The 21025-nt window shown below is 46.6% G+C and overlaps 7 protein-coding genes across 10 annotated transcripts; 3 read left to right on the forward strand and 4 right to left on the reverse strand.

The window, feature by feature from the left end:
• Positions 1–187: 187 nt before the first annotated feature.
• Positions 188–421, reverse strand: BDCG_16426 (uncharacterized protein; the record flags this gene model as incomplete). The annotated part of the gene is made up of 1 exon (XM_045425661.1): positions 188–421. One exon carries the CDS (start codon positions 419–421, stop codon positions 188–190), a length of 234 nt encoding a protein of 77 aa, XP_045279741.1.
• Positions 346–3782, forward strand: BDCG_01775 (alpha 1,2-mannosyltransferase). The gene has a single exon (XM_045417308.1). The coding sequence runs from the start codon at positions 1447–1449 to the stop codon at positions 3040–3042; it is 1596 nt and encodes a 531-aa protein (XP_045274163.1). The 5' UTR covers positions 346–1446; the 3' UTR covers positions 3043–3782.
• On the reverse strand, positions 3597–7159 carry BDCG_01776 (dipeptidyl peptidase 4). The gene is made up of 2 exons (XM_045417309.1): positions 6314–7159; positions 3597–6220 (listed from the first exon to the last, which is right to left on the reverse strand). The coding sequence occupies exons 1-2, from the start codon at positions 6317–6319 to the stop codon at positions 3893–3895; spliced, it is 2334 nt and encodes a 777-aa protein (XP_045274164.1). The 5' UTR covers positions 6320–7159; the 3' UTR covers positions 3597–3892.
• Positions 7160–8137: 978 nt separating this feature from the next.
• Positions 8138–12896, reverse strand: BDCG_01777 (CCCH zinc finger DNA binding protein). The gene is made up of 5 exons (XM_045417310.1): positions 10112–12896; positions 9884–10027; positions 9740–9787; positions 9360–9654; positions 8138–9295 (listed from the first exon to the last, which is right to left on the reverse strand). The coding sequence occupies exons 1-5, from the start codon at positions 10220–10222 to the stop codon at positions 8490–8492; spliced, it is 1404 nt and encodes a 467-aa protein (XP_045274165.1). The 5' UTR covers positions 10223–12896; the 3' UTR covers positions 8138–8489.
• BDCG_01779 lies at positions 12251–14277 on the forward strand. 2 transcript variants are annotated; one of them, XM_045417312.1, is made up of 4 exons: positions 12712–12892; positions 13014–13404; positions 13508–13631; positions 13736–14217. In XM_045417312.1, the coding sequence occupies exons 2-4, from the start codon at positions 13286–13288 to the stop codon at positions 13955–13957; spliced, it is 465 nt and encodes a 154-aa protein (XP_045279742.1). In that variant the 5' UTR covers positions 12712–12892; positions 13014–13285; the 3' UTR covers positions 13958–14217. The 2 variants fall into 2 exon arrangements, with proteins under 2 accessions (XP_045274166.1, XP_045279742.1); XM_045417311.1 differs by having other exon boundaries at positions 12251–13404; positions 13736–14277.
• A 443-nt stretch (positions 14278–14720) lies between these two features.
• Positions 14721–19588, forward strand: BDCG_01780 (geranylgeranyl pyrophosphate synthase). Of its 3 annotated transcripts, none has more exons than XM_045417315.1 (9): positions 14721–15778; positions 15838–15866; positions 15929–16176; positions 16245–16671; positions 16810–16902; positions 16956–17113; positions 17185–17351; positions 17428–17681; positions 17801–19588. In XM_045417315.1, the coding sequence occupies exons 1-9, from the start codon at positions 15463–15465 to the stop codon at positions 18113–18115; spliced, it is 2007 nt and encodes a 668-aa protein (XP_045279745.1). In that variant the 5' UTR covers positions 14721–15462; the 3' UTR covers positions 18116–19588. The 3 variants fall into 3 exon arrangements, with proteins under 3 accessions (XP_045279745.1, XP_045279743.1, XP_045279744.1); XM_045417314.1 differs by having other exon boundaries at positions 14721–15126; positions 15658–15778; positions 16245–16902; XM_045417313.1 differs by having other exon boundaries at positions 16245–16902.
• On the reverse strand, positions 17553–19534 carry BDCG_01781 (uncharacterized protein). The gene has a single exon (XM_045417316.1). The coding sequence runs from the start codon at positions 19129–19131 to the stop codon at positions 18718–18720; it is 414 nt and encodes a 137-aa protein (XP_045274167.1). The 5' UTR covers positions 19132–19534; the 3' UTR covers positions 17553–18717.
• Positions 19589–21025: the final 1437 nt, after the last annotated feature.

A 21025-nucleotide genomic window follows, 5' to 3' on the forward strand; every position in this document is an offset into this window, starting at 1 on the left:
TTGAACCTCCCCGGCTCCCCGCGCGCCCCCTCCCCTTCCCTCACTGGGCCGCCACACGAGCGCAGAGCGGTGACCAGGGTGGGTCCGGCCACCATCGACGAGCGAACGGGGAACGAACTGGAGAATACAGAGTAATAAAGCCCGAGACGTAGTTATGTTAAAGTTTTTTTTATTCTCTCTTCCAAACTCACTGAGTCGCCGACGACCACAAATTTTGGGGTTTCAATGAGGGCCCATTGAGGAGGCGACGTGGCCCGTGGCCAACCCAAAAGCCCCCCAAGCCGGACGAAACGTAGATCCTGGATGCTGAACTGGGTCTTCGCCGGCATTCGGGCATGGATATGCCCTGGCTAGGGTGGCTAGGGCGATGCACATGTTGGACACTGGAGGGATTCTCAGACTCCCACAGGATGAACAGCATCGTTCGCGGGTGAGAAAACGTGCAGTAGCCCGGTGTTAAGTTAACTTAGAATGGTCGGCGTTAGTTGCACCAACCTCTCGCACAGTGTGCGGTGTCTGTAGCAAGGTCTGTTGTTGGCAGCCAGCTGGAAATGAGCCATCGTAGTAGCCGGGAAGCAGCCGGCCGAACACAGCAATCATAGTTAATCAATCATAGCAACGATGGATTGGAGTGCATTTGTGTGGAATGATGGAGGGATAAGAGCGACTCCAAGTTAACTACTAGGCTAGTCTCGTAACACAAGATCGACGGCCACCAGGTAACTAGGGACTAGGAACGAAGAACGGGATGTGTCGTTTTATTCAGACACAGATGAGGAAATGCGAGCGCCATCAGGATAAGATCAATCTGTCGAACAAACCGTGGGAGAGGTCGGAGATTTATACTCTCTGCATGCGAGCCTCCAAAAGCCTCAACGTGGGAAAACATGCAAACTGTGTCTATTATTGTTGAGGAACAATATCAAGAAGATCCTCCAGCTAGTTAGTGAGTTATTTAACTCGCGCCACGATTGAATTTACACTATTTTTTCCGTCTTTTTTCTTTTTTAGCCCCTAGCATCATCTAAATCAAAGGCACGTCCCAGTCAATCCAGTCAATCCAGTCAGTGCAGGCTCTGCGGATGTGGCTTCATCTACTCGTTTGCAGAAGAGACCACTACCACTACCACTACCATTAACCTATTAATATTCATTATTGTATTGCTTTATCTGAGCTAATCATCTCTGTCTGCGTGCTCCAGCTTCAACTGCCTGCCCAGGTCCATTGCTAGCGGCCAAGCGGTAGTTATGGCCCCAGCCTCCAGCCATCCCCAAACCTGCTTCGATTAACTCCATAACATACCACCCATGCGGCCCGCGTCTGTCCATCTCACTCCATTCGCCGTCATCTGCCCCTTGTCCGATTGGCAGTCAGTCCCTGGACTCTTCTGCGATTCTCCTGCGTCAAAGGACGTGGGGGAAACGAAACAAGTTAATTAAACAATTATGGCCAGGCCTCTCAGAGCGCTAGCCGCGTTCTGCCTCCTGCTTCTCACATACCTCTCCATTCACGCGCTCAGAAGATCATCGGATGCCAGGATATACATTCTGCCCTCTGCCCTCGAAACCCGTTCCCTCCAGGCCCGCCAGATCGAATTTTGGCATGCCCTTCTGCCGATCCTCCGCCAAAATGCGCCGGATTGCCCGCCCCCACGTCGAGATCGCCAGGCGGATGCGGTCGGGTTCAACGCCGCCCAGCCGCCACCACGTCCTTCCCTGATCTCCATGCCGGAGGGAGATGTACTGAAGATGCAACAGGCGCATACACGGTTCCTTCAGCAGGTTATAGCGTCCCCCAATTTGAAGCCCGTGGTTATTCCGAAAAGTCGCGGAGTGGTATCTACAGCGGGGGGGAAGTATCTGCCCGTTTTCATATCCTCGTTGCGCATGTTACGCCGTACTGGTTCAAATCTCCCCGTCGAACTCTTCCTCAAAGACCGTGCCGAATATGAGAGCAGCATTTGCGACGACGTCATCCCCTCCCTGAACGGCCGCTGCGTTGTCCTTTCCGATATTCTAAGCGCTTCTCCAGTACGCACAGGCGACGATGGCGACTCGGCTAATGACACTGGCGACCAAAAACCTCTGGTCGAGATAGCCCACTACCAGCTCAAAATCTTCGCTATGCTCTTCTCCTCCTTCGAAGAAATCGTCTGGTTAGACGCAGACTGTTTTCCTTTACGCAAACCGGAAGAACACCTCGACTTAAACCCTTTCAAACTGACCGGAATGGTCACCTGGCCCGATTTCTGGATCTCCACCGTGTCCCCCCTATACTACAACATATCACAACAACCAATCCCTTCCGTGGGGCTACGTGCCTCGTCAGAAACGGGCCAAATCCTCCTATCCAAGAAGACACACCCAATAACCCTCCTTCTCGCTGCCTACTACAACTATTACGGACCCTCCCATTACTTCCCGCTTCTCTCACAAGGTGCGCCAGGTGAAGGTGACAAGGAGACATTCCTCCAGGCCGCCTCTGCAGCGGGCGAACCCTTCTACGCCACCAGCGAAGCCGTCACGGCAATTGGACATGTAAAGAGAAAAGATGGCACTGACATCGCCGGTTCCGCAATGGTCCAATTCGACCCTTCTGACGAATATCGCAATTACCAACTCACCCTCACAAACTCCCACAAGAAAAACAATAATAATCATAATAATAACAACCACAACCACCATAGCAACAACAACAAAACCTCACCCCGCGTCTCCTTCATCCACGCCAACTTCCCCAAATTCAACCCAGCCACCGTCTTCGACTTAGCCCACGAGACAAAACCGACCTACCGCCCCGACGGCAGCGACGGACGCGCCTGGGTCGTGTCGCGCGACACCCTCGCCCGCTTCGGCTATGATGTCGAGCGCGCATACTGGGAGGAGATCCTGTGGGTGGCCTGCGAGCTGAAGGGCAAGTTTCGCTCGTGGGAAGGGAAGGAGGGTATCTGCGAGCGGGTGCAGAGGTATTGGGGGAATGTGTTTGGGGCGGAGGCGGAGGGTGTGGATGTGGATGGGGTGATGGGGCTTTGGGGGACGTGATGGATCGAGCTTTAAAATCGATTATCGAGCCAAAGGAGGAACGCATTTCCCTCCCCTCTCTCTTCCTGCGACTGGGGCATCAGTGTTCGCGGTTGATGGTTGGGGCGAGCAGTCGGCTATTGATATGGAATGAGTGTTGTATAGTTAGTTCTTACTAACTTTCTTTTTTTTTCCCCTTTTGGGGGGGGGGGGGTTCTTTCTTCTTTTGCTCTTGAGCGGGACCAACAAGTAACTTTCATATCCATATTTCTTTCATATATTTTTTTATTCCCCGGTATATATCCCCTTGGGGAGGCGTTGGTGGTCCCCAACAGTGTGCACCTGGGCCTGTCTATGTCATTGCTCAGCAGTCCCACGCCCCTGTGTCTCTTTACTTTCGCCGTTCGTGTTCGTGTCATTGCTTGATTCTTGCACATGCGTTTTGATATAGAGATCGCTGTATACATAAACGTGCATACATATAGATAGATAGATACACTCGGTTAGAGAGATAGATAGAGAGACCCGGGTTCCTGAGCTTCGTGCTTTGCAAGGGTACATGTACCACAATGTCTATGGAGTGATAATGATGATAGTTTTAATTGGTGCTTTCTTACTGACTTAAAGAAGGAGAGAACTGTGCGGAATACGTGTTCAATCTATCAATACTCCGTATATGGTGTTCAATATTCATTGGTCAGAGAAGAGTACGGCTTTCCATGAAAGAAATAGTAAGTAAGTAATAATAATAAAAAGAGAGAATATATGACTTCGTATCCAACACCAAGCCACCCATCTCATAAAAACCTCCAAATACACCCCTCTTTATTTACAACACGTACGAACAATAATAAACATTCGTTTATGGACTTTAAACGCTCGGCCCCTCACGACCTCTTCGGCTCCACTGATGTCCTTCAGGCCCCTTCGTCACATCCCTGGTCTTCTCCTTATACAGCATGCGCGTAAGCTGCTTATACAAAAACTCAGAACCACCATTATACCGGATACTATGGTCAGAATCCGTGAACCACTGCGTCGCCATCTTCTGCGGTGGCACCCCGGCACCCATCAGCAGATCAATCAGCGCCGCCGCGTGCTGGAAGTGCACGTTATCATCGCCCGTGCCGTGCTGCACGAGGAAACTGCCCGCGACATTCTTGAAGCCCTCGGGCTTGCGCACGGCGGTGGCGTTGTAGCCCGCCTCGTTTTGCTCATAGGTCTTCATGTAGCGCTCGGTGTACATGCTGTCGTAGAGGCGGAAGTCGGAGACGGGGGCGGTGATCATCCCGAAGGAGAAGATGCCGCTGTCTGTCTCGAGCACCTTGGATGAGAGGTAGCCGCCGTAGCTCCAGCCCCAGATGCCCATGCGGTCCTTGTCGACGAAGCATTTCTTGCCCAGGGACCTGGCCGCAGCGATTTGGTCCTCGGCTTCGAGCAGCCCGAGTTGCTTGGCCACGGTGGCGCGGAATTTGCGGCCCTTGAAACCCGTGCCGCGATTGTCGACGGTCCAGGTGATGAATTCTAGCTCTGGGTCGGATGCGATGTAGGCTTTCCAGTTAAGCGCTTTCCACGCTTTGCTGACCTCCTGGGCCCCCGGTCCACCATATGGGGTGAAGAGGACTGGATATTTCTTCCTTGGGTCAAAGTTCGCTGGAAGGCGTTGCATGACAGCCAGGGTATCACCGGATTCAATGGGGATGTCGAAAAATGTGATCTTGGGCAGTTTGTATTCCTTGAGCTTGTTCACTATTTCCTCATTGCTGGTGATTACCCGGAGGGGCTTGGGGGAATCAATAGAGTATAGTTCCTGGTAAGGAACGTCCGGGCCACGGTAGGTGAGAATATAATATCCGCCCTTGGAGGAGAAAGACGCAGACCAGTACGCCGCAACCGTGTCATCGACGAGAGCTTTTGTTTTCAAAGTGCTGTATGAAACGGAATATAGATGCCGTTCTGTCGGGTGATGTTTGGTTGAAAGATAGTAGATCAATTCGCGCTCCGTATCGATGCTAACAATACCCGTGACCTCCCACTCGCCAGAGGTCAATGCGATCGGTTTGCCCCCCTTCACGGGGAACAGGTAAATATGTGCCCACCCTGATTCATCAGAGATGTCAACATAGTAAGTGTCGCCGTGGCCTTGGGTCTTATCATTTTTAACATTGCCAACGTATTGGATGGACATCAGATTGTCCAACCAACCATCGGTGCCATCCCGTTCACGAACTACTGAAGCTTTTCCGGAGCCCGTGTCCACCAAGACAATCTTTTCCTGATCTTGGACTCTGTTGAAAGCGCGGAAAACGACTTCTTGGTGCTTTTCCGTGACCCATGCAACTTCACCGATAATCAACTCATCCGCGGGAAACGCATCAGTGGGCACTTTTTTGCTCTTGAGTGAGCTCATATCTAGCAGGTGGAATTCAACCGTGGGATTTGTTTCAGACACCTTTGGATAACGGAGATCCAGCTCCTTAGGGTAGGGTGGAGCCACTTTTTTGTTGTTCATATAGTACGGGATTGTGAATGTAGGCACCCCAGTTTCGTCGAAGCGTAGGAATGCAAGTGACTTCCCGTCAGGAGAGAACCAGAATGCATACCGATCACCGAAGATTTCTTCTTCATAGACCCAGTCGGGGACGCCGTTGAAGGTGTCAGGGCCACCATCGGTAGTAATTTGTGTGGTGGTACCGTCCTTCCAGATAAACAAATTGTTTCCACGGACGTATGCGATTGTGTTTCCAACGGGGCCCCAAGCAGCATACTGCAGATCACCGGCTTGGTCTTCGGCCAAAGGAGTCAACTCGCCTGTCTTAACGTCTTGAATAAAGTAGTTAGAGAAGTAAGAATGGCGATACTGCTTGGTGTAGTTGGTAGCCCACATCACAGCCGATAGGTCCGGCTTGAGGAAATATTCATGAGCGTCATCCGGCACTTGGTCAGCCTTGATCAACGTCTTCTTGGTTTCAGTAATGATGCTCTGGATAACGAGAGTTGAGTCTTCGTCCTGATACAAGTACTGGCCGTCCTCGTCCGTGGAGATCCAGTCCACTGAGATAGTTGCGGGAGAAATCTTCGCCCTGGGAACCGTCTCATTATAGGTCAGAAGCTTATCACCGCCGCCAATAGGAGGATGCGGCTGGCGCGCGGGTTCAATAGCCTGGCAGATGCCCGCAAGGAAAAGGAGCATAAATGTCTATGCATTTAGGCTGCTCAATCAGTATATCGCATTCTCAGAGTCCATACCGTGGTTGGTCATGAATATGTGTGTTTTGCCCGGCTTACTTACCTTCATGTTGAAATTCTCCAATGTGCGATCTCTTCAAGAAATGATAGTGATATCGATAAACAATGCCGCAACCAATGCTCTTCAGCTCTGGAGATGCACGAGAAGGGAAACCGCGGGAACGACTGTAAGGCGATAGCAGCGTACTCCTTGACGAAACACTGAAATCTAAAGTTTTCCCCGGGATCGCGATAACCGCAGTGTCCACAGCGTCTGCAAATAACCCATGTTGAGTAAAAGCGAAGGGGGTGGTGATGCGCAAGACGATATATATATATATATCCCCGCAAATTCATGATTTCCCCTGACTCGACCGAGAGCTTGCCGATCTTTCACGTCAATGGCACCTTCTTCTTTCCCGCAAATCAGGAGCTGCTGAGCCAGGACTTTGCTAGCTCCTCTTAGCCGTCATTTAACAGGGAGGAGGATGTTACATCGAACAACTCGACAATAATTCCACGACGGGCATAATGGGTTTTGGTTTCTCCTGGCACTGGGGAGAAGGCAGGGTGGGTCGCAATTGGTGGAAATGTTAAGTGCGTCATTGTGAGCAATAAGGCGAAGACTTTTGTACATGTACATGTATATACATCACATCAAAATGCTGGCGGTGCTGGTTCTGTGTTGTGTGATGATGATTTCTTTTTTTGCGGAGTGTAGACTCACTACTACTGCCGAGTGAGTGTGTGGAGTGACAAACGCGGAGAAGGGGCTTCAGTTAAGCATCCGGAAGGCCAAGACGCTAGAACTTTGTTAAGCCAGCCTCCAGTTAGTTAAAGCTAGTGAAGGCGGTTCAGGGGCTAGTTCAGGGGCTAGCTTCCCGGCTAACAACGGCAGACACAACAGAGTATGGTAAGTACTCCGTGCGATGTTTCCTCATCCATCCTTCGTTGCTCAACCTCAATAATAATAATAATTAATATTGGCGAACTCTCTCTCATATTTGTGCGTCTGAATTCAGGGCTATCCAATTCCAACCTGCCAGTCTAATAGTCTGTCCTGCAGCCGCTGGTCTCTTCAAAATCTTCTTTTATTAGCGGTGGAGATTTGCCAGGACACACACACATCTTGAAATTAGAGCACAATATATCAAACAATTTTCTCCAACACCTTACAACGCCCTCCTATTCGAACAACTTCTCACTAGCCCAGGCTGAGGTAACGTCGTCTACTGCATACCCTGCAGCTTCTTCTTACTCTCCAAGCCGCTGGGCATGAATCATCCGGGGGTAAACAATCCAGCCTTGAGCCTTCGCGCGGTTTGTGACTCTCATCATCGGAAAGTTGCGGCATGTGTGCGTAGGAGAAGATTATTTGCATCCTTCCCCGCTCCAACACCCATGTCCTCGCCTCGAAACGCAGTGTTTACCCTGTCAGTTGGCTAACTATTCATCAGATTCTCTGTTACTATCTTCCTGGATGCCAATTGCAAAGCTGCAGGTCTCCATTCCTATTTGAAAAGCCCGAAACGTGAAAATGAATGCCATACTTCTCTAAGGGCAGAGATCAAAATGATCAAGAATGTGGTGTGATCAAGGAAGTTGTTGAAGTACATAACGTGTACATATATCTACTCCGTAGTTACAGTACTCCGTACATGATCTGGCATCCCAACCTACGTTGCGCTGCATTGCCAATCAACCGGGCCGTTCCTTGCTTTCCGGCCCTCCGCTTCCATAACTAACTACGCCAAAGCTTATATTTGGTATGCGGCTCCACGCTGGTTCAGGAAATAAAAATTTCTTTATTTATTCCTTCCAGTCATTCCCCGCTCCGAACCGCAAGGACCCTACGCATACTACTCTGGAACGAGGCTTTACTCTAATATAAACCATGAGACTACCAAGGACATCCCGTACAATTTCCGTTGCGAAACACTGGGCAGGTATATCGCAAGCCATCCTTGGTTTAACAATTATGCACCAACACCAGGTACGCTGCCGAAATTTCAGTTAAAACAGTCAAGCTCGAATTTGGTGCTCTGCATGCATATTAAGCTAATGAACGCCACCACTATCAACACAACTGTGGCTCCAAGAATCGTTCGTTCGTATTTACCAAGTCGCAACGAAATTAACACTATTAGAAATCACAACATAAAGCCTCCAGGCCCGGGTTTCCACCCGTCGAATACCATATCTTCCTTCCTATTTGAGACTGGAACTACTAATTGCCCAGACTACAACTGTACGCTCAGCGTTTTACAAATCTTGGTGTCAACCCCATGCATCTCCTTCGGGAAATGGCAATTTGGTCGGTGGCACGGATTGTTCGGGCACCTGTGACCGGAATAACAATTTTCATCCTCGCACTCCAATCCGGAAGGGCACGGTGCGAGTCGTGCTACGTAGCGCAGAGCCTCCATCATTTTCTCACTCAGCCGTTCGCCATGCTCATGCTTACAAGCAACAAAGTGGCAGGCGCCCAGCAAATGGTATGGGTTGCAAAGTTTCCGCGATTTCAGGCTTTGGACAATGCTGGATGAAGGCTTGATGGAGGAGTCGACGCGCTGTCCATATTTATTCTTCAGAACCGCGGGCCCGGAGTTCACGGTACCATTACCATTGAACCAAACTGATCCATTGGCGCCGTTGGGTGAACCTGGCGTTTTCTCAACTGATGCGGGAGTGGATGGGCGGGAAGAATTATACCCCGGCGGAGAACTGCTGAAAGATGCGGCATGTGCGTAGCTTGGAGGGGATTTAGATGGGGTCGGCTCATACATAGGTGTGGCGGAAAATGAAACTCTTCTAATCGGAGGTAGCTTCGTGTCTCGGAAGAGCGTTGGGAATGAGGTAGTGCGGTACCTATTCTTCAACTCTGCTAGCTCTTTCTCGAATGGTGGGCCTTCGAGCATCGTCACACGCTTGCAGAATTCCGGACTACTGCTGTAGGGCCCGAGGAGACGCGCATATCCGTTATCGGTGGAAGCGGCAAACACGATGTGCTTACAATGGACATTGCCAGCGTGCAACTTGAAAATTTCTGGAGTTGAAGCAGGTTAACTGGCAAGTCCTTTCGTAGGATCTTAGTGCGATAGGAGATTTACCGCGAATCTTATCATCCGAGCATTCTTTGCCAGCACCTGCGTCCACAAAGCTGCACAGGGGATGGCCCATGTTGAATCCACGAACAAACAGCTCAAACTCATTCTCATCGTCCAGTATATGAGCTTGGTATGTTCGCCTCAACCCCTTCAGATTCGCGAATACACGGACATCGACGGAGAAGTGGGCGGGAGGATCGGCCAATTCATTCTGCACGTATCTCGACACTAGTTGAATTAGGAGTCGGGCAGCTTCTTGACCTCCCGACTCACCTTGCTCGACAAACTCGTCCAAAAACTATCATTCACATCAGAATTGACAACAAACCAACAATGGTAGTGATGCTTAATATCGAGAAGGATTCACAGGGTAAATCTCATACATTCATCGAGTCTCCGTCAACCAAAACGGACACAAACGCATTACGTTCCTAAAATATCAGATGCGCGTACAGTTAGCCCGGCCGAACCCAGTGGTTTAAATACTTCGTTGCGAACTATTCCCGGGGAGGGTCAAGTTCCCTAACCATATTCTGCTGAATCTTCTGCAAATCCGCCTTCGTTTCTCTGACACGCTGATGATACATATTTGCCATATCCTTCTCTTTTTCTAGATCCACGTTCTTCTTGTCAAGATCAACTTCGAGGCTCTTGATCTTTTGGAGCAATCCCTTTTTGCCACATCTGTTAGTTTTCAAGTGTATGAAACAGTTGGATCGGATTAAGACCGGCAAGCAAAAGGCACGGATACACACCTCGATGAAGCTGCATGCGGCTTCACTGGCTTTTCTAATCTGTATGAACTGCTCTTGATCAGGGCTGGTCACCCCAACGAGCGCCCCTGGCATGTCTAGAACTTCGGACATTGAATTGCTTCACTCGTTGTTGATTCGAAGTACGGTAAAATAATGATAAACAATCTGCTGCTTTAGAATTCGAAGGGAAAAAAAACAGCAGTTCCCCCAACTCTATATATATATATATATAGATACCTATCCACATTGAGCCATACACCTTGGGCATTTCGCACGGCCACTTGTCAGGCGTCATTAAGGTAAGCCTTGCAGAACATTAAACACAAGGAGTAGGTGAATCTGCCAGCCTGTCTGTATACATTTACCAATGAATAAAAGGCACATCGGGACCTTGGATGAGAAGGGGGCCAGATAAATGAGTGAAGTAGCGGCTGGAGCATTTATTCTGCAGCTCTCCATTAAATCTCATGGATATATCTAGCTCCAAGTCAGCCGCTGGCTCTGTTGTCGTGTGCCTTTTTTCAGTGTTTTTGTTTTTGTTTGCTTGTTGTTCTTGACATTGACATCTGAACGAAGGGGGTGCGAAGGGAGTGACCCGATTGCCCCCAGTCCCGCAAGCCAAGGCCGACCGATGCATGCCCGCCGCTGCTGTTGTCGCCTCACCCCCGCATCATCTGCCAACTTTTGCCCACACTACTGGATTCAACGTATCGATTTTTCATGGTTGTTTGAGGTTTTCTTTTCCCTTTTTTCGTTTCTTTTTTCCCCATGCTGGCTGGCAGGCTGTTAATATTCAGAGTTTCTCCGTTTCATCTTTCATTTTATCGACCCCATCATTACATGATTGAATGGATATAAGAAACAAGAATACATCGTATGGTCTACATGAGGGCCATTGATAACTAGGAAAAATGGTATTTCTCCCTTGCCCTCACTTCGTATCACTGATTCTCTGCTTTGCTCATCCATGCACAGGCGGAAGGAGACAGATCAATTTTACGACCCGCCCAAAGTTCAAGGGTCTTTCCCTAGCTTTTGTTAACTCGCTCCCGCCCCAGACCCTATGACACGGAGAAGAACTAGTTGACCTATGAGATAAAGCCCGCCAGCGCACCACTCTGTCCCTCCTTAGGCATTAGACATAGGCGTATGCGTCGCATAAGGCACTAGGGTGGAAAAGCGGGAAATTTTGCCTAGCTATTTAAATATGTTCGTTTTGAGCGGTAACTCCCCTCCCCCCAAGATCCCTCGCTCCTCTTATGTATACGCGTAGCCCATATCTAGGCTGGGCTGCTGACCAGTGGTAGTGTCTGAAATGTCATAACCAATCGATATTCGTAAACATCGCCCGGAACTTTTCACCACCCTCCATTAATCAGCTCAGTGCAGGGAGGTTATGGAATGGGAAACTATTTATTGGTGGAACGCTTCCCCCCGTCTCCCGCTCTCTCTCCCCTACTCCCCTAATGGGAACTCCCAACAACGCCCTCCATGTTTATTTTTGCCTAGTCCATTCGGGATTAACAACGCCCCAATTGGCGAAGTCAGCGCTTTAATTCTTCCGGTCCATTAGCAATCTGTGATAGCCAAGACAATAGAATGATATAGACAGCCAATCGTCGCTCTCGATAAGAGGCATGTTTTTGGCGGGTGTTCCAGTGCCTTGGCAACCGTATGTTTTAGTCGATGATATCACTGACTGCGGTTGGATGGACAGTGGAGGAACCTAGATTTTGAGAAGGGTACTCCGTAATGCCTGGGGAGAAGTGGTAGGTATGGCATATTAATGCCACCAAGAATTCGTCGACAAGATCAAATAGCAAGGGAGCATAGCTATATGTCTCTGGTATACCCTCTTTCCAACGCCACTGTTAAACAATATTGAAGATAGATTCCGTAGGCGTCGCTAGTATTTAATAAACCGGCGTTTGTCGAAGCGGCAAAATGCATTGACAATTGAAGGCGTCTGGTTAAATACAAGGGAAAAAAAAAAGATTTCGCTCGTGGTTGGCTCCTCTGCATGATTGACCTTGCTCAAGATAAGGCATCAAGGCGTTGAAAATGTCATGCGGCATCAGTCAATCTGCACGGCTACCAATTGCTCATTGAAGTTATGACGGGAATTGGCTCAGCAGGAGACCTCCATCGAAGCCGCAGCGTCTCAACATAGACGATAGACGGTGCTAGGAAAACCCGCAACATATACTCATCGAGGTGTATGGTATTCAGCCGAGAATACGCCCGGAGATAGACTGGTGGATGACGCGTAAAGAGCTCTCTAAGAAATCGTTGCCAGATATGTGTCGAACACGTCACACGCATATCAGGGATGAGGAAGCCTCGCTCTTGATTATGCTGATTAGAGATCCGGTTCAATATCCTCACGGTAGATAGGTATCTGCTGCGTAGGTAGTGACAATGAAAAACCCCCCTTCATAGCTCGAGGATCAAGAAAAGAGTGTTTATCAACTGAAACGTGTTCGAATGTTGTGCAAATGGCGTGCATTGGTCTCTTCAATGATATCTCGCAACATGTTCAATGTGGGGGCGAGATGCAGCTAGGGGTGTTGACTTCTGGATCCTGAAAGACACACCTCGCTTGCGTTCTTTTTCTCAATAACGCTTTCAAACTATGTCTAAATCATCATTTTATTTGAGCTATAACCTAGCAAGCTCAGCCGGCACGGACCAACTGGAGCTCCCTCGACATCGTTAACTATCGCTGCCATCAACTTCTCCCTTCCTCCCCTGAGTCTCTGCGAATGTACGGAGAAGTCAAGTGTAAGTGCTAAACATCTAAACTCTACCTCGTTTCGTCCTTTATAAAACTACGGAAACTACTAGAAGTATGAAAATCTGTGACTTCATTATTAACAGCCGCGCCTTTCTACGCCAAGCTCAGCATAACGTTATCTAAAGCCATTACAACAGTGAGCAAATGGATGGCGTTGTTGAGATGAAGGTATACATAACATCATGCTGGGAGGTATATAATGCGTGCCCTGAGCTGCTGAACGGGGACTCTGTTTTCTTAAGCACGCTGAAATCATCATTAGGCTTTATTCAAAGATATTTTACCATTTATATTTCTCCCAAGACCCGGCTACCCCTACCAACCACGAAATTTCTGAACAATTGTTGGAAGAAAAAAAAAAAAAAAAAAAAAAAAAAACCATGCAAGCTACGAATAACTGGTCCTTTCACTCCATCGCCGGAGCATATATGCTTGGCCTAGCGCCTCATGGATACTACGTGCTTAAACTAGCTTCAATGAAACAGATATCCAATGTCCTGTAAGTTGTCTCCTAGGGCTGGGGCGTGGAACAGGGGAAGTATTTCATTATTTGACATATATGGCCCGAAATTATTGCTAACAAAGAGATTTTCCTCCGACAGGCCTCGCGACCACTTCTCCTCACTCAAGGGTCGTATCCCAGCGGAGACATGGGGTAAGCTCTTTCGCGCGCACAGCGCGCATCTGAATGCGTTAGAGTCCCTTCCTTTGTTTGCTGCTGCAATGGTATGTACACACCGTCAATAAAACATTGTGCATCCTGCCAAGTCACAAGGCCGTTCTAGTCAAAGAAATTTTTGAGGGGATAACAACTAACAAAAATTAAATAGATCGCAGGAAATGCCGCGAAGCTGCCTGCCAGCGATCTAAACCTGATCGCTGCTGAATATATTGGTGCCCGTATGATATACACCGCGCTGTATATGAGTGTCAAGTCGGAAGGTCTCAGCTACTTGCGAAGCGGAGTGTGGGCATGGAGTATCGGGTTGCCGCTCTACTGTCTGATCAAAGCTGGGAGGGCGCTGGCGGGAGGTGAGGGAGATATTCCTTAGATTCTGCTGTTACTATAGCGGTTGTTGTTGGTGTCGCATTTTTCCTTTGCATGCCTGTATATATTATCGGGGCGAGATTATTTGAGAAAGAAATGGTGGTCAGCGTTGGTTTTGGCACAATAAATAGTGGGCCTTTGCTGCACATCTCACTATACAGCCCCCAATTTTTGACATAGAGGACAGTAGTATCAGAGGGCTTGAAGATGTTCGGAGGCATCGAACTACCTTAAGCATGCATAATACATACTCCATTATAACTGTTTTGTTTCAATATCGAATTTTTAACATCAAAGTAGAATCGGCGGAGCGTTGCTGTTGGATATACCCTTGTAGGTCCGCTCCATAAGTCACCAGCTAGATGTTGATGACCACCTCAACATTTGTGATTTGAGAGATATGCAGGATTGACATACATAATGAATCTTGCATAGCCCTACAGAGCTATCATTCCTGTCAATCCTATAAAAACCCCACAGAAGGTGGCCACGAGAACACACATGAAGTTAGTTTGTACTGTATAATCATACATTTACTGTGCAATCCAACGCCATTTTAAGGGAAACAAACAATAACAAGGACTCGTCATAACTTCCTCTAACCAGTCTTTAAAGATTGTTCTAGGCTCCAAGGTAAGAATAATAAGTTCTCGCTAAAGAGATATAGAGGGTTTGGCTGGGCCTCATCAACTATGTGAGGTGTTTAATGATTGGTCAGAACCCGAAGAGCACAGTAAAACGCTAAACTTTGTTTGGCCTGGTGCCTGCCCAGGTGTTTCTGTACGGATCGACCCTTTGTTCATTGAAGAACTTCAATGCATCTTAACTTCTTCACGTACGTTGTACTGTACTGGCTGCGTTTTATTGATATGAAGAAAGGGAACAATAGTACCCAAATTTCATCATGGGAAAAGGACCGAAGTACCCGTACATTGTACATGTACAGTGCATACATCCATCCCACAGGGATGCGACTGTTTGCACCCAGGTACCCGCATTCAATGTCTTCTGCTTGAGCCAAATCCAATGAAACTCGCTTCTTTTACTGGTTTACGGAACTTGGCCACTTGGGGAGTAATACGCAGAGTCCTTTGGCCAAATCCCCAAATGACCGCAAAGCTCATCGGCATACCAATGCTTCTTGTCAAAGGATCGAATCGATGGACCGAAATCGTAAGGATATCTCAACTCGTTTACTCAGAAAATTCTTTGAACATTGTTCAAAGGCAGAGAGATGCATGCCTGGTGTTCTCCTTCCCCTTAACTACTGGGGACCCCCAAACCCAGATATAGTCTCCGTGTGAATGTCGTACTCCAAATGCACAAACGCAAGCCACATACAGATGAAAGCAACCGATAATGCGAACACTTAACATTAATAGGATTTGTCCTGCATCAAAGAAGAGTCACTTAACTGTCGAGATATAATACTCCCCTCTAGTGCTCTGTTTTCTCTTTCACACAAAATTATTGTTTCCATTAGGCAGACAGGTGCTTGTGGGCGAAATAATGGCAAAACTCCCGGGCGTCGTGTATGATTTCAAGTTCTCAAATTTGATTGAGCCTAGCAGAATTTCGCCGGCCTGTTTTCATAGCACACTTCCTGTCCGCGTGTCGAGATTCGTCGGGCAGTTTCAAGCCGCATCACTCGATGCCTGGAGAGAATGGACAGAGGCGCTGGAGGCTGATCAAGAAGATTCACAGCTACGCGCCTTATATCTCACCGATAGCGGTGATAACTTCATGTCGTTACTACTGCCAGAATGCCCACCAGAGTTAATTACTCCGTGGACGAAATTTGCACAATTTGGTTTATGTTGGCATGGTATGTCCAGCGGCTTTCATGATCTCATGAACGTTTTTGAGCTTATAGTATCTGAGCAGATGCCGCTAAGAATCTCGATGAGCAATCTGTGAGTGCATCATGACGTAGGAGTTGATATTACCGGGAGGTTCTTAACTAACGCAAGAACAGCGTAACTCGGCGTTGACAGACCTACTGCAAAATCTGGACCAGAAGAATCAAAACTTCCAGTTCAAAATTAATGAACTGTGGTTTGATGCTTTTAAGGACTTCACGGGGACAGTTGGCATCACCGATCCCTGCACTCATTTCTCGAAGCTTTTCAAAAATATTGTGACAACAAAGCGAACTGCAGATCTCACGGTTGAGATGAACTTCGAGGAGTATAAGTTGCTTCGAGGAGACTATGGGGAAGAAAGGCATGGCCAAATAGCCCCTCAACAGCTCTAAGGGATATGCTAACGCGTACCTCTCTACTTTTGTTCAGGCTCATAATCTCTCTCGTTGCATCGTATGCACGGATCTCGGAGGAAGAGCAGAACTCAATTTCCTCCTTCGTCGATAAAGGGATTTTGGCCCTTGCTTTGCTCAATGACCTCTACGACTATCAGAAAGCGTTCAGAAATGACAGTAAAGGTGCCACTTTGGATAGGATCTCCAACACGGTTGTATTCCTAATGTCTACTTATAGTAGATCTGAGGATGATGCTGTGAGGATTTTGAAGACTGAGATTTGCGCGCTTGAAGATGCTGCGTTGCATGAATATGACACTTGGCAGTTGTCAGCGGTACAAAGGTCTGATGAACTTCAATTTTATGCTGCCTTAATCATGGCGGCAGCAGGGGGGATGGCCTATTGGAAAGCGACTTTTGAGACAGACCCGGCGACGAGCGCAAACGATGGAGATATACCTGTTAGTTACAGTTCCAAGAACTGCATACCTCGCCCACCCCAAAACGGTGCACTCACGAATGCGCAATGGACTACACAGGATGGTCATCAATTAATGGATACGAATGATTTCTCCGGCTCCATTACAAACGTCGCAAAGACAGCCTCAAAACTGTCTGGAAACAAAGCCCAAATTTCCGTCACAGCAGAGATTGATGTCTTCCAAACCTTTAGGAGGGCACCATCGGAAACGGTGAGCCATCTGTTCCCACTTTTATAGGCACCTTCTAATAAAAACTTGGACAGATGTGCATGGCACCGTTTGAATACACTATTTCCTCTCCTAGCAAGGGAAACTTGTCTAGACTCGTAGAGGGTTTACGGGCTTGGATCCCTGGGCTGCGAGAGGAATCAGTTAAGGTCATTGAAACCGCAGCCATGATGGTCTATCACAACTTGTTAATGTGTGTAAGGCCCTGTTCTTCATTCGCATAGCCGATACCGCATGACTGAAAATGTTCTTCAACCGATTTAGGGTAGATGATGTACAAGACGGCTCGCAGACGCGGCGAGGAATGCCTGCAGCGTACATCTTGTATGGCACGAATCAGACCATGAACTCGGCAACCTACGTTTGGGTTAAAATATTCGAGCTAATGGCGCAATTGAAATTCGCGGATGCATGCAGAGATATCTTAATTGGTAGGTTGAATTGAAGCCTCTTAACCCTTCCCACACTCAGACAATTTTGGGTAAATTGTTAACTTTACTGTCACAGATGAATTGAAATCCTTGGGTCTAGGCCAGTCTCTGGAATTGCACTGGAGATTTCACAAGCTGTGTCCACCCATCAGTGATTACTTTGTCATGGTCGACAATAAGTCGGGGAGTTTCTTTCAGCTCGTGATGAGGTTAATGTCTGCAGAGTCGGGGAATCCAGCAGCCCCGGACACCAAGCTGTCACATTTCATTAATCTACTGGGAAGATACTATCAGATATGGAATGATTATCAGAATTTGGAGTCTAGCGAGGTAAGTTCTGTTCTTTTACCCTCATTCAAGTCCCCATTCCTTCGATCATTATTCTTCAACCCCCCACCCAAGACAATCAAATGCTAATTATTACTTGATTTGCCCACTTCCACCTGCAGTACATGGCCATGAAGGGTTTCTGTGACGACCTTTCAGAGGGGAAGCTATCGATAATTCTAATACACACGCTTCAGAATAGTGTCGCGAAGGACCGAATTAAGGGGTTAATGTTCCATCGCGAGCCGGGTATCGAGCTTTCGGACGAGTTAAAATCGTATATACTTTCCGAGATGAAGGCTGCGGGGAGCTTAGATTTCACGAAGCATGTTGCTTTACAGTTATATGACGCTATGTTGGAAACCTTGACTGAGCTGGAGGCTACGATGGGAGAGAACAAATTATTGAGATACATTCTCCATGCGTGGAAAATATGATTCCATGTGGTTTGTGAGTTTCCAGCAGGTGTTGGGCAGCTTAGACGAAGAGGCATAATTGTATATGGGATATGGGACTATATGAAGAGAAATTCCCAGCGAGATGGGCGGCAAGGAAAGATAAGCGAGGAATGCCTGGTGGGTATACAACGACAGTGAAATACAATAAATACAATGTTCACCAGGGGTATTTTCAAGAGCTACCTGACATTTTCAAGGAAAGACATGAACGCGAAACTCTTGAACCAATTGTGCCAGGGAAGTTCCTGGTTATTAAAACGCAATTCACCGCGCATCCACAGCGGAAGTGGCCCGTTTAGTTTGCATATCCTGTCTCTTTATCAAAACTCAAAACATCCCCGTACTAGGCTTATTTTGTAACAAAAATCCGCGACGCCCGCCGTTGAAAAGATTTCACCAACGAGCGAAAACCCTCATTCAAGTTCCTGCGATTGGACCTCTGCTGCAATGGCCCTGCCTGGCGGCTTGGGACTCGGCTAGTGAGACTTTGCGCTTCAGATGTGCTATCAAATTCATCGGATGCTACGACCGCTACTCTGCGCTCACGAACAAGATTTGTCACTACATCCACAACGGGTTGGTTATACCTGGACGACAACTCGACGACATATTTGGCCTTCCTCTGTGGAGACCACCCGTGGTTTACTTGGGGTGACCCATCCCAATTCAGCCACTAAAGTCAAAGGTTTCGGCGGCAGGAACGTGTTTTCATTCCAGAATATTTTGGATCCTTCTTCATAAAAGAGTCTACACACTTTCAAAATGTCCAAGTTAATCCCAGCGACATGTGCCATGGTAAGCGGAACAGGATCAAGGACATGTGAGAGCTTCGCGCAGGACGGAGATTTGCAATTCCGGCAGGCGTGGGAAGCACATAAATGTTTGTGGTGTCTCCAAATTCGCCGCTTGGGTCGCTTTATCTTCTGATGACGCTTTGTAAATTGGCCAGCCAGGGAACACGCAGCTCTGTGGCGTAGATCTGAGAAATGCAGCATGGGTTTGCTGGGTTAAATCAAGCTCCTCCCTCTCCGTGACATCCAATGTGAGGATGAGGGTGTGGGTGTCCTCGAATAATAGGTGCACCTGTTGGTTATACTCCGTAGCAGTATTCTAGCATTTCTATCACAACAGCCTTGTCGTCGACCACCATCTGCTTTCGGTACTCTTCGCCACCAAACGGGTCGTATGTTTCAAGCCAGCCGCCGTAAAAGAACTTGAGAAAGGGTGAAGGTTCAGCTTGACTGTTACTGATAACATCGATGTTCCTTTGCCACAATTGGATACTGTCTCTGAATCTGTTTAGCTTATGGGAGTGGGGAAAGGTGGTGTGTAAAAGTTTGCTATTCACGGATTATTACTGCGTTCTTCTTGAATCCATTTTGGAGTAACTAGTTATGTGAGGTGAGTGAGTAGTTAAGCAACGGCACGAGTACTCCGTAGTTAATAACTAACTACTGTAAGTTACTGTAGTTAGTTACTAGTTAGTTACTAACTGTGCCATGCTTACTCACTCTCTCTAGTGAGTGCACCACAGTGTATGGAAAACCACATCATACAGAAAATATTTTGAATATATTGATCTTCAAAAATTAATTAATAATCATTACCACATCTATCTATAACATAAAGATTATCTATATACTCATTAGAAGATGTAGAATCCACTGTAGATTGAGATTCTATAGAATTATCTTATTGTGATTGAGTGACTGTAGATTTTATAGATTTGATTTCAATCAATCAAAGATTCTTATTGAATATCTTTTTTATGTTATCTACTCTACAGATTGTGATCTTGTGATTGACATTCTTAATAGTGAGAACTTCATCTACTTATACCTGTCTGTGAGAGAATTTGATAACTTAATATCTATTTGTTTAATAATGATCTGTAAGTTCACTCTTATAATATGTGTTCAATTTCATCTGAATCATGCTACTCTTGAAGATCTTGTTCAACTGTTTTATCAAATCAGATGTAAGAGTATTCTTCACATCTTCTAAGGTCTTGACTGCTGTATTGATTTAATGACATAGTTTTGCAACTGTCTCTGAAGAGGTTAATTGTAAGAAGACAGTTAATAATTAATCTGCAGATAGTGAGATAAAGTGATTGCATACATTATCATCATTATTATATATGTTGAGATTCAGAGCATCATCAATGATAAGAGGTCTCAATTGATTGAGAATTATATCATGATTAACTGAATACATTCTGCAGTCAGCAAAGCCAGCTCTCACAGTGTTAGATTTGAATGCTTGCAGTCAGACACTCTTCAGATTAGTAAGAAATTATCTATCATTGTAAGAATAAGTGCTTGCAGGCGATTATTCAGGTGTTTGCAGCTTGATGTGATATGTACTGTTAACTACTAGAAGTGTTCATGATAGAAAGATAAAATGTAGAGATTAAATATATAATAGTATTTAAGCTGAGTTATGAATAGTATTTGTAAACTTCAGTCTATATAGTTATGTATAGCCAAGGGCTGCTAGCTCTATTAATTATGTGAGAGATAGAAATAGAGATAAAGAATTCATAAGAAGTAAGATTTCTTATATATCTTTCTCTCTCTAAGACTTTATTCACAAAGTCTTTTACTAAGTGATTTCATAGTCAGCTCAGCACTGTAGTGATACTTACTAAAAACTCTTTATATCTATAAAAAATCTCAGTGAGAAAAAATCCCTTATCACTATAAAGAAAAAAGAGTCTGTCACTCAGTTTCTTATTCTATGAGATTCTTTATAATCTACAGATTCTTCTCTGATTATTATACAGATTCATCTTATATCTTTCATACAGAAGAATTTCAGTTAACTCTTAATTATTTTTATAAGATTCTTATATAATTATTATATAGATTTATTTTACAGATGAATCAC

This window comes from Blastomyces dermatitidis (assembly GCF_000003525.1).
Source record: "Blastomyces dermatitidis ER-3 genomic scaffold supercont1.2, whole genome shotgun sequence".
Taxonomy (NCBI): domain Eukaryota; kingdom Fungi; phylum Ascomycota; class Eurotiomycetes; order Onygenales; family Ajellomycetaceae; genus Blastomyces; species Blastomyces dermatitidis.

Excerpts from the sequence above, each read along its gene's own strand:
- BDCG_01775 (XM_045417308.1), top strand. The coding sequence starts at position 1,447 with ATGGCCAGGCCTCTCAGAGCGCTAGCCGCGTTCTGCCTCCTGCTTCTC.
- BDCG_01777 (XM_045417310.1), bottom strand. The coding sequence starts at position 10,222 with ATGTCCGAAGTTCTAGACATGCCAGGGGCGCTCGTTGGGGTGACCAGC. Across the intron at positions 10,028-10,111 it reads CCGCATGCAGCTTCATCGAG|GGATTGCTCCAAAAGATCAA; the intron begins GTGTGTATCCGT and ends TGTGGCAAAAAG. Across the intron at positions 9,655-9,739 it reads TTGACGGAGACTCGATGAAT|TTTTTGGACGAGTTTGTCGA; the intron begins GTATGAGATTTA and ends TGTGAATGATAG.
- BDCG_01779 (XM_045417311.1), top strand. The coding sequence starts at position 13,286 with ATGCAAGCTACGAATAACTGGTCCTTTCACTCCATCGCCGGAGCATAT. Across the intron at positions 13,405-13,507 it reads AAACAGATATCCAATGTCCT|GCCTCGCGACCACTTCTCCT; the intron begins GTAAGTTGTCTC and ends TTCCTCCGACAG. Across the intron at positions 13,632-13,735 it reads CTTTGTTTGCTGCTGCAATG|ATCGCAGGAAATGCCGCGAA; the intron begins GTATGTACACAC and ends AAAATTAAATAG.
- BDCG_01780 (XM_045417313.1), top strand. The coding sequence starts at position 15,463 with ATGGCAAAACTCCCGGGCGTCGTGTATGATTTCAAGTTCTCAAATTTG. Across the intron at positions 15,779-15,837 it reads ATTTGGTTTATGTTGGCATG|ATGCCGCTAAGAATCTCGAT; the intron begins GTATGTCCAGCG and ends GTATCTGAGCAG. Across the intron at positions 17,682-17,800 it reads AGAATTTGGAGTCTAGCGAG|TACATGGCCATGAAGGGTTT; the intron begins GTAAGTTCTGTT and ends TTCCACCTGCAG.
- BDCG_01781 (XM_045417316.1), bottom strand. The coding sequence starts at position 19,131 with ATGCTGCATTTCTCAGATCTACGCCACAGAGCTGCGTGTTCCCTGGCT.